This window comes from Sinocyclocheilus anshuiensis, unplaced genomic scaffold, assembly GCF_001515605.1.
Source record: "Sinocyclocheilus anshuiensis isolate Anshui unplaced genomic scaffold, SAMN03320099.WGS_v1.1 scaffold902, whole genome shotgun sequence".
NCBI lineage: Eukaryota > Metazoa > Chordata > Actinopteri > Cypriniformes > Cyprinidae > Sinocyclocheilus > Sinocyclocheilus anshuiensis.
Window position 1 is genome coordinate 118,728 of NW_015537974.1, and position 12,163 is coordinate 130,890.

The following is a 12,163-nucleotide window of genomic DNA, read 5'->3' on the forward strand; positions in this document are numbered from 1 at the left end:
CAGAATTCTGACTTTTTCCCTCACATTTCTGCGTTATATCTTGCAATCTTATCCTTTTACTGAATTCTGAGTTTACATCTAACAATTCTGTAATTCAGGTTCACCCCCCCCCCTCACAGTTCTGATTTTAAAAAAGTCATAATTGCAGAATACAAACTCAGAATTCAAAATTTTCACATAATTCTAAATTTACACCTTGCAGTTTTTTTTTTTAAATCTCAGAATTCTTAGCTTACATATTTCTCTTCCATCAAGGAATAATAATAATAATAATAAAAATTAATTATTCCTTGGCAGAAAAAAAACCTGACACGTTATCTCATAAATCTGACTTCTTTTCTGGCAATTGTGCATTAAAGCAGCACTATGTAACTTTTGGCGCTCTAGCGGTTAATAAACAGAACTGCACACATCCCGCGGAAGAACATTCCAACCGGAGCTACTTCTCTAAATTTATGTCTATGGCGATTCACGCAGGTATGTATTACTCCGCAGCGGTGATGACCTGACCAGGCTACAATAGTCCAAATATAAGTGCGTATTATAAGTGTACCGTAGTGATTCGGAATAAGACAAAAACGCGGTTTGGAAGATGAATTCATGATGTACTCGCTCATTATATACATTTAGCAAATGTTGAACACAGAAAAAGTTACATAGTGCTGCTTTTCTAACAATTCTGACTTTTTTCACATAATTGCTCAGAATTGTTAGATATAAGCTCAGAATTGCTAGAAAAAAAATCTGAATTGTGAGAAATATTTTTCATCTTGTGGTGGAAACAGGTTTTCATAATTTTCTGATTAAAAACTATTTGAATAAATTCCTTTGTGTGCGTGTGTATATTTGTGCCTTTTGTTGTTGGGACAGTGTTTAAAGAAACATCCTAATCCAGATTCAGATTCAAAACTCTGTAAGTTCAGTATTTTCATAATCAAGCATCCTTCTGTTAATGAATTTCCTTGTTTGCCAAAATAATAATAATAATAATAATAAAATACAGGAAAAACATTTGAACTGTAGGCATTTACAAATCCGTTGCCACCGTGTTAAAATCTTTATATCAGCTATAAATTGTTACATTATTAACAATGTCTTTTTTTGTGGTTTCTACCCATTGGGTAGGATATGTGCATACAGACTAACTTTATTTACAGCACCTTACAAATAAACGATTAAAAAAAAAAACATTACACAGAAGAAGAAAGCACCATTGGAAGTGAGGCACAGCTAAGGTGGGAACTTTTAGAGTGCAAGTGGGTTCCTACGTCGCTCAAAAAAACAACACGATCGATAGGCACAGATTCAGCTCGAGTAACATGCAAACTCCTTAGACAGTAGAATACATCAGAAAGCTCTTCCTTTGAGACAGAAACAAATTGTTGTAACATTTACCAGGATGGTGCAAGGATGGACAGACCGGCAAAACAAAAAGTGCAGAAGAAGAGAAGCAGCATAGCAGCAGCAGCAGCAATGGCGGGAGCAGCAAACTGTCTAATGAAAGCGTTGAAAACGGCCAGTGAAAAGAACAGACGGACAGGTAACAGAGAAAGGGCTCTTGAATCCAATACAGTTCTGAATGCAGTGACATTGTGCTCTCGCTCTTTGTAGTCTTGGTTAATCTTCGCAGATGGTCTGAGAGAAACATCTCATCTCAGGCTCTGCAATATGTTTCTGAAGTTGTGAGTTTTTAAAGTCTGTGCTTGAAAGACAAGAGCATCTAGACACCATTCAAGCGACTCTACTATTCTATATCTAGCTGAGCTGCTGGAATTCTAGAATCCAATACTAGCCATTTTGATGGGAATCTAGAGTTATAAAAGTGATGGGATTCTAGAATTATAATTGTAAAATTCTAGGGTTATTACATTCTAAATCAGCTAGAATCTAAATGTGATAGGATTCTAGAATTCTAAAATCTAGCCTACAATCCCTGGCAAAAATGATAGCATAATTTTTTATATATATATATATATATATATATATATATACAGTAATTAAACAATTTTTCATGTTATTGTTTCATAATATTATAACAGGAGTGGCGAACGTCGGTCCTGGAGAGCCGCAGCCCTGCAGAGTTTTGCTTCAACCCTAATCAAACACACCTGAACAAGCTAATCAAGGCCTGAAGGGTTACTAGGAAGCTACAGGCAGGTGAGTTTTTATTAGGGTTAGAGCTGAACTCTGCAGGACTGTGGCTCTCCAGGACCGGAGTTCGCCACCCCTGTATTATAATATTCCGGCTTTGTGAAACAAACAAATTAAATTATTTTAATTAATGGCAAATTGTTTCCCACATCAAGTACTAGTTTTTCAGGAAAGTCAACAAACATTCCAGATCTCAATCTGACTGGAAAAGCATGGTGGAAAATTTGTTTTGCTATTTGTTCGTGAAAGTTGTAACCAGCTTAATGGAGAATATTGTGTTTCATTAGTAAAGCGCGTGCCTCCAAGAAATAAATTCGTCATTAATTTGTTTGAGTTCATGTTTCACGAAACCAGAATGTTCAGCTATTAAACAAAAAGAGTTTGGGGATTCATTTATTTGCCATAAAGTAAAAATAAATTAATTAAAAGAATAAATCTGTGTGAATATCCTCCAAGTGTGGTTATTCCATCATTTTTGCCAGAGGTTGAAACGGCTAGGATTTAAAAAGTCCAGTTGTTGTGGTTCTACTATTCTAAATATAGAAAAGGAGAGTGTTTGTTTAGTCTGGTATGGAGCACATAGGTCCAGATGGCATAATTTCTGTCCATAAAAAAAAAATAATCCCACCATGAGCAGAGAAAAAAATAATAATAAAGCCAACTAACACAGACATGAAATGAAAGCATTCAAACACATTTTGATTGGCCGACTCTAACATTCCGAGTACAAATAGAGTAGCTTATAAAGGTGAGTGTGTTGCTTTTGAAAACTTTTTTTGACCATAATCCCCAGTGAACAAATCTAAACTTAAAAAAGTACAAAAAAAATAATAAATCACCATGGCCCTTTCACATGTCCATCTGTCATTGGCAGATTCAGTGGTGACTAAAAACAAGAGGCTCAGTCTTCAGTCTCCTTATTAAAGGGATGTGTGTGCACTAACTGGTAAGAGTCTTTGGGCTTTCTTCTACATTCTCTCTACCTCTGGACCAGATTCAAGAGCAACATCCTATATCTGGGCCTAAACGATTGTGATCAACTACACCCAAGCTTAAACTGAATGCAGAGAGCCGCTCTGAAGTGTACGGATCTTAGATTTCCTGACTATGTCTACGTGGCAAATAAGAGGAACACATATGGACAGGAAGAGAGTTCAGTGTTCAGGACTGGTGCGTGCTGGGAGGAGCTGGTGTCAGGGTCAGGTTCACTCTGGCCGGTGTCAGAGTGAAAGCAAAGGCAACAGGACAGAGGATTGCTGGGTAAAAATAGGTATTTTCAAAAATGCCCATCACATTAGCCCTTGACTTCACCACATTTTAAACCTGATTAATTCTTGTTGGGGACTACATTATACAACATGCAAAACAGGGTTTTTAAAATCCTTTGAACACCCTGGCATTTTGATTAGAAGATTATGCCAATGAATGTCTATGTTCTGCTATCAGCTGTAAGGTGGAGGTGGAAAATGTGAACGATTAGTGACTGATGGGTTGTCAAAAAAATAAAATAAAATACAGAACTGGATTATTTTATAGGATCATTCCGTTTATCAGTTTTGACTCAAAAACAAAAGTGCAAAAAGGCATGAAATGGTAAACTTAAAAGCAAGATTTTTTTGACAGACTCCAATGAGGGAAAAAATCCATTAAAACCATAATAAAATTATATATATATATATATATATATAATTAGTCTATATAATTATATTTAAGATAATATAATAATAAAGATAATATATAATAGTTTCTTACTAATGTCTTTAAGGAAAATAACATTATTAATGTCTCCCTTTATATACACATTTTAAAATCAATATATAATATTAAAAATAATAATAAAAAGAGAGATGATCAGAATAAGGAACTCCTTAGAAAAAGCATATCTCATAACATGTTCAGATCTCTTAGTGAAGTGAGGATTTTTTAGGCAAAATGTCAACCGTGCCACCAGCAAACTGACCACAGATCAGCTGGAGTCTGTGAAAGCGGCTGAAAGTGTCAGTGGTGAGGATAGATGAGAGTAGAGCAGACTCTCTGTATTCTGTGCCTCTTTTAGATCATGGTTATTTTAGGCTGGATCAGAGATTTTTCTTGTGCTGAAGACTGACAAGATCACTTCCCTCCGGTAGAAAGCTTGCACTGAAGCATATGATCAGAGCTACACGAAAACGACTTCCCCACTACCCCATTCCCAGATTTCTCTGATTAACCTCAACAATAGTGCAAAGTTCAGAAAAGGGTTTTGATTTAAATGTATAACAAGTCTTTAAGACAGTCAACGCCCCATGACACCTTCCTCATAAACCTTGGCACTAGGATTTGGATTTCCACCCTTTTATGCATTTGTTTTGTTCATGCTGCACAGATCTCGGTCTTTGAATTAAAAAAGAAAAAAAAAAATTCTATCCACACAGCTATTATATCACGTGTGGAGGGGGGGCATTCAAGAGGAACACAACAATAAAATCAACAAGAACAACAACAACAAAAAGCCTGTCTTGTGCGCGAATAAATTTCTCTAAATTTGTCGGCTATACAGAAGTATTACAGAGCAATAAATGTGGGAGACTCCGGGCAGTGCATAAACCCCAGTTTTAGCGCAGCTGGTCTGAGAAAACAAATGCAATGTTTTCTTTCGTAAGCTCAGCTCCATATTGTTATTTAAAAAAAAACAAACACATGATTTCACTGTCGTCGCGAAAACATTAAGCGCTGTTGTGCACGGGAGTGTCAAGAGGGAGAACCCATTCCCTTTATGGGTGGAGAGTGATCGCAATTGCCCAAACGTGTGCTAGCCCCACCCCCTCACACTAGCTCCTCCCTTTGTTGGCCTTTGCTCAGAGCTATTGTGCTCTCTGGGCTGTTTAAATCTGTCCGGCCCATGGGCGGAGTCTGCACAGTGACGGGGATGGGCGGGTTATTGCTGTGCTGGTGGAGGTAAAGTACGATGCCCGACTGCTGCCCAATTACTTGACTGTAAGCGGGCGGAGGGCCCTCCATGCGTCCATGGGTACTGGAGCTGGCCGCGCTGATCCCAGAGTTGCTACTGGGAGGCCGCGGCCCACCTCCACCCCCTGAACTGTGCATGTCAATGAGGTCGCTGTCGAAGATGGTCCGGTTAGGGGGGGCGCGTACCGACTCTCGGTTGAGCTCGAGCTGCTGTTCGGGGTCTCTTAGCTGCAGTGTGCAGGGACCCTGGTACGGTGGTGGCTCCTCTCCATCTGACAGTGAGATGGTGGGCGGCAGATCGATCTCATGCTGCAGGTATGGGTATGTAGGCTGGAAACGTCTGAAGCGGTTGTGCTGCATGAAAGTGGGTGCGGTGAAGCGGTCCCTTGGCTGAGGAGCATACACCACCTGCAGAGGAGAAGAGAGGGAATGCAAGAAATAAAATGAGAACATGTCATCTTACCTTTAAAGGATCAAATAAAGAGCCATGAAATGCTAGTATGCAAAACTCAAATGCCACAATGGTGGTAGTTCCTTGCAGGGTTGTCCCTTGTAGGGTTTGAACCCACAACCTTACAGTTGCCAGCCTAGACCTTTGATAACTTGGGTATAATTTAATACATTCAGTATTATTGGTGGATATAAAACGTTATGGCAGTTTTCTGTTTTTCATAGCTGCCCATTCCAAGGAACACGATTTGTGTTTAATGATTTGTTTGCAACATCCCTCAATTTACTGTGTGGCATTTAACGTTTAAAGTGCCCCTATTACACCATTTCGAATATTGTCTTTCGTGCAGTGTGTAATGTAGCTGTATGTGAATATAAACGATCTGCAAAGTTGTAAAGCCGAAATCTCGGGGAGTTTAATGCGGGATTCACAAAACGCTGGGTCTTGAAAGATGGCTCAGTTTCCAGTTTATTTGGACCAGCTGGCTCCACTGAATCACAACCTGCAAGTATGATAAATAATAGATGTTTATATTTTCTATCGAGCGTTCAAAATATGGAACTACAGCAATGGGTGTATTGTTCCCAACACGCACTGTACGCGGTAGACCAATCACAACAGACCGGGCCATCTGACCAATCAGAGCAGAGTAGGCTCACGGAAAGGAGGGGTTTAGAGAGACTGAATCTTAGAACTGCTTTGAATGAATCATTTGAGAATTGTTGGAAAATGAGGTGATATTAAATGCATATTTTGAGAAAATGGAAGTGTTTTTTGACCTTGCATGCATGTAAACCTATATTGTAGGAGACTCCCAAAGCAATATTAGAAACCTTAAAAATGGCATAATGGGGGCACTTTAATGAAAGAATGAATCAATAATTAAATACTACTCTACTTATTCGTGCATAAAATAAAGATGATATAAAATAAAATGATATAAATCACACACACACACAAAATATTATATATATACACCATATATACATTTATAATTATGATTACATCATTTTATATAGACATTTTTTAAAAAGCAAACAAAACTGATACATTTTTAAGCTATATCACCCAGCCTTACACCACATATAAGACATTGTATGACAGAGAAAGAGTCTAGATGCCCAGAGAGAACTACTAGATGCCTTAGAACTACATCCACATAAACCTGGTTTTTCAGCAGACAAAAGTGTGTTCGTTCAACAAAACTGTATTCTACTCATGACACATCCACACAGCTAAATAGTGACTCTTCCATTTCCATATAAACTCACCAGAGCTCCAAACTTAAATGGTCCCCAGTCCAGACATTAGTATGCTAATGTGCAGCTGATAAAATATCCTTCATGTGAGTGAAATCTACATATCAGTTGGCCAATGAGATCAGTCTCATTACTGCAGGGGCCACGTACACATTAGAGAGTTTGGGGCCGATGGGAGGCAATTTACACAGATAGACCCTGAGTGTCTGGCCTCTCAGACGACCGTCTAGACACTGCCAGAGGAGGGTGAGAGATTAATGAACTGCTGAGAGGCTGCATCCCGGTGAGAGAGACAACCCCACACACCACCACCACACACAAACAATGAATATATATGCATGTATTCTCTCCACACACTATATTTTATACTAGTGCTATCACTCACAGACACAGTCTCAGAGACTATCCTCCCTCACATACGCCTACACTGAGAGAGGCACAGGCACACACAGGCACAAAGACGATACACACTTGAGGAGACTTCACTGCTTGTTACATGTGTCTGAGTTTGACTGGCGTCTAGACAGAACTGCTGAATGTAATCAACATGCCCTGGTCTCATAGGGACATCTCCATTGTGTCTCTTCCAAACCACACTGCCTTTCTAAAGGAGTAATATATATCGTGTTTTAAATTTATTGCATGTAGTGCATGCAGTAAGATGTAATATGTCCTAATGCAGCATTCAGTTTTCCATGAAAATTCTCTGTGCAGTCACCCATAGCATGAACAACTAAAACCTCTTGCACTCCACAGCATGTTCACTAACATTTGGGGCACGACAATGATTTGTACTTTTGAAGTAAGATAAATGATGTATGATTAATTTCCTGCTGTCTGCCTGGTTAAAAACTGTGCAAACTTTCCGAAATTCATCCCTGGGGTGAGATGAGATACCCACACATGCAGTGCTCCGTCTCATCAGCTCAGTGCACTGCTGCATTTAAAAGGAACATTTAAAACATCTAAATAAAGTTCACATACTGTCATAAATGAACATAGATCAGAAGTACTAGCATTATAAAAATATTTATTTTTATTTATAAAAAATAAATAAATAAAATAAAAATAACCTATTTGTTCAGCACTTATTAAGATGATTTTAGGTGCTGATTCACTTGTTTAGATGATCCTCATGGGCTTTGCTGCTCCTTGTCTCTGGAAAACTGTTGAAAATTCTAATATCTCCGTTTTACTCATGACATTTTGATTATACAATTTTCATTCTGCTGCTGATTTACAGAAATATTCGGATCATTTTGGTTCCCTGTTTTCATGCTACACTGTATTTGCTGTATGTTGTTTACATTTGTTCCCATGCCATATCCATTTATTTTCTTCTGATTTGTCTGCTTCTTGTAATTAATTTGCACAGTATCATCATACTGTTTCCTATTTGCTCATCATGCTCTGTATAGTGACATTTGGTTCTAGAAAGCTATATAAATAAAACATGATTATTTTTTCATGGAGACAGCACAGAGACAGGAAATTGCTGGCAACTTGTGCGTTTCATATGAAACTTCATATGAACTTCTAGGCCTCGCCTGTAACATACATTTTTTGTTTATTCCGGTCCAGGGCTTACAGAAGGTTGTCAAAGTGTTTAAGCAACGGTGCTGCTGTGGTTAGTGCAGAGAGAGTGTGACAGGGTCTTACCGGCTGCAGAGAGAGATCCTGACTCTGTGCCTGACTAGCGCGGCTCAGGAACGACCATGTGGTGAGTTTGTAGTGGTTGAGCAGGCACACGACCACCACGACCATCACAGTCATCACGACGATTATGATCACGATCTGCACAAACTCCAGCTCAGCTGCAAAACATAAAGACATAAAGAGTTTAGAAAAGCAAAGAATGAAAAAAAAAGAAAAAAAAAAGGGATCCAGTTTACAATCAAGACATCTTCAAAAATTCTATCGCGTTTTGACCAAAAGATGGCAGCAGAGTCAAATCAACATCCATGAAGACTACAGCTCCCCAAATTGGTGATATCATCTTGCAAAAAAAGGTGAGAGCCATTTTGATTTGACATGGACAACAGAAAGGAAATAGTTGGAAATCTGAGGGTCAATAATTACTTATTTTTCTGTCTGTTTCTCAATTAAATCTATCATGAAGCTTCAGAAGACTTGGAATACAAGTGTACAAGTCATTTGGAATATGACTGGTCGCTTTATTAGTGCTTTTGTGATCTTGAAAGATCTATGAATTTGCCATATGGAAAAAAAAAAAGATGATTAAAGAGAAAGTTCACCCAAAAATCCTGCTGTCATGATTTACTCTCCTCGTGTTGTTCCAAACCTGTACGAGTTTCTATTTTCAAAAACACTGGACCCACTGATTGTGATTGTATGGAAAAAATAAATAAATAAATAAAGTCATTCAGGTTTGGAATGACATGAGGGTGAATAAATAATGACAATTTTCATTTTTGGATGTACTATCCCTTTAAAATTCTCCTTTAAAGGGATACTCCACCCCAAAATGAAAATTTTGTCATTAATCACTTACCCCCATGTCGTTCCAAACCCGTAAAAGCTTCGTTCGTCTTCGGAACACAATTTAAGATATTTTGGATGAAAACCGGGAGGCTTGTGACTGTCCGATTGACTGCCAAGTAAATTACACTGTCAAGGTTCAGAAAAGTATGAAAAGCATCGTCAGAATATTCCATCTGCCATCAGTGGTTCAACCGTAACGTTATAAAGCGACGAGAATACTTTGTACGCGAAGAAAACAAAAATAACGACTTTATTCAACAATTCGTCTCCTCGGTGTCTCTCCGCATCACCGTAGCTCCATTTTGGAGAATATCCACTGAACGCAAGCTATTCTGTGTCAGCCAGAATAGCTGGGATACGTTTTCTATGTGTATTTACGCTTTGATTTGAACGAAAACAGCGCATCCGTGCAGCGAGGCTGACACAGAAGAGTGTACGCTGCTTGCGTTCAGTGGATACTCTCCAAAATGGCGCTACGGTGATGCGGAGAGACACAGAGACGAGGAATTGTTGAATAAAGTCGTTATTTTTGTTTTCTTCGCGTACAAAAAGTATTCTCGTCGCTTCATAACGTTACGGTTGAACCACTGATGGCAGATGGACTAATCTGACGATGTCTTTCATACTTTTCTGGACCTTGACAGTGTTATTTACTTGGCAGTCAATGTGACAGTCACAAGCCTCCCGGTTTTCATCTTAAATTGTGTTCCGAAGACGAACACAGCTTTTAGGGGTTTGGAACGACATGGGGTAAGTAATGGCAACTAATGGCATACAGGTTTAAGATGACATGAGGCTGAGTAAATAAACAAATAGTTCACCAAAAAACGTTTTTGGGTAGTTTAATGGGTAGTTAATGATGAAACCAGAGTTTCTATCATTAACCAGCTTTATTCCAATATCCTGGCCTGTAAGCACCAAAATAATGAAGGTAAACAGCTTGATCGATGTTTCTTAAAACATGTTCTGTTTGAACACGAGGAACACCCTGCTGGACTCACACTTGCTCTCAGTCACGAGCAAAACTGTTTCTCAGATGGAAATGCTTCTGGAGTCCACAGGCTTTTCAGACAACAAAAATGAGCCCTCCACCAACTGTGCTGAGGGACCGTTCTGGAACCTCGTACAGTCGAGTAAACCGAACAGAGAGGCTAAAAGTGAGAGTGTCACGAAGAGAGAATGAAAGAGTGAGTTGTTGCCTGCAGTGAAGTACTGCGCGATACTGGCACTCACACATCAAAAGAAACAAACACTTCTCTCCTAATTTAGGGCATAAGAGGAGGAAGCAAAAGTGGGAGACGGAGCAGAGGGGAGGGTGATGAGGAGAAGAAAAAAAAGAAAAAAAAAAAGAGAGGAGGACACAGACAGGCAAAACAGACAAAGGAAGTGACAATCAGACAGGAGGGCAGATAAGACAGAGATAATGAGACTCAGATCAGAATACCGGTAAGAACAAATAAGACTACAAACACAAACCTATCAGACTGGAACTGAATCAATACAAAACGAAATCACAGCAGGCTTCAAACCAGTCCATGAATACTGAGCTGCTAATCCGACTTTAGATCAAAAATACAGGAAATAAAAGCCAGTCTTTTTAAATGTACAGTGGGGATTTGAGAGTTCACACTGAAAATCTACTTTAACCTAGAAAAGGTTCTAGGATGTTGATAACTGTAAAACAAAGAAAAGTCATGATGTATATTTAAAATTCTGTAGTTCTAAGTCACTAAACAAATAAGCGTATTTGTGACACTGACCATGTGAACTTGTTTGTATAAAAGGTCAGATTTTCTTGCTAGTATTGATTCAAACCATAAAAATCATACAAAAATTTCAATTACATTTTTCATCATGCGGATGAAATAATTTATAATGAAAAAATAATTTGAATGAAAAAACTATTAAATTAGAAAAATGCAAAGCATTTTCTCAATTGCATTCAAGACTTTTGGACTCCACAATGCTCAGATCAATTTCACAGACTTTGGGTAACTTTCAGGGTAACTCTTACAAACAACCCCCCAGAACACCCTAGCAACCACCTAGAACAACTTAGCAACAGATAATGTAGCAATGTACAAACCATGCATAAGACCTTAGAAACTGCTTATCAACACCCTGGCAACCAAGAGTTCAGCATGAGCAAGCACCACGCAGATTTTCTGACAAAATGTAATATAAATAATTAAGATTATTAAAATAAGATGAATAATTTAAACTGACAACATACACTCTGGATTCCTCTTTTAGAAATGCCTTGTGATTAATTGCCCTGCTAGGGGGGAAAAAAGCTTAAGCTGAGAGCTTTTGGAACATGATAATTGGTTTCTAGCTGGTCTAAGTTGTCAGTAGACACTTTTGGACCAGCAACATGCCAGCTTCTGGTGATTAAGCTGGTTTCTGGAACACAGTAGCATGTTGACTAACTAATGACCCACTTAGATCAGCTAATGACCAGCTTAGACCAGCTAGAGACCAGTCATCATGTAGGTTTCGTTGGTAGAGCACATGACTTTCTGTAACATCCACATCCAGACACTTCAGTTTGACAAAAAAAAAAAAATAGTGACACTAGTGCTCTTTGATTGTTACTATGTCCTGTCCAATTCTCCCACTGACACACTCTGTCCAATGTAACAGTGACCTCTCATGCCAATCACAGAGAGACAGAAAGAGAGCGTGAACAAATGAGAGAGGGTCTAGGTATCACAGACTGCAGATTAGCCATACACAGACAAGTTTCTCTCTGCAGACCACAGAGAGAGGATCAAAATCCATCAGGCCGTTCTGTCACCAGGCAGAGCAGACAGAAAGCATTAGACCAGACGAGAGAGAGAGAGAGTGTGTG

The 12,163-nt window shown here is 38.8% G+C and overlaps 1 protein-coding gene across 1 annotated transcript in view; it reads right to left on the reverse strand.

Annotated features, from left to right (window-relative positions):
* Positions 1 to 3,942: 3,942 nt before the first annotated feature.
* Positions 3,943 to 12,163, reverse strand: part of LOC107671704 (low-density lipoprotein receptor class A domain-containing protein 4-like) — a 55,276-nt gene continuing 47,055 nt past the window's right edge. The window contains exons 4-5 of the mRNA XM_016464638.1: positions 8,470 to 8,624; positions 3,943 to 5,508 (exon numbers count right to left, since the gene is read on the reverse strand). Coding sequence (XP_016320124.1) covers positions 4,957 to 5,508; positions 8,470 to 8,624 — 707 coding nt within the window. The 3' untranslated portion in view covers positions 3,943 to 4,956. The remainder of the gene's footprint in view (positions 5,509 to 8,469; positions 8,625 to 12,163) is intronic.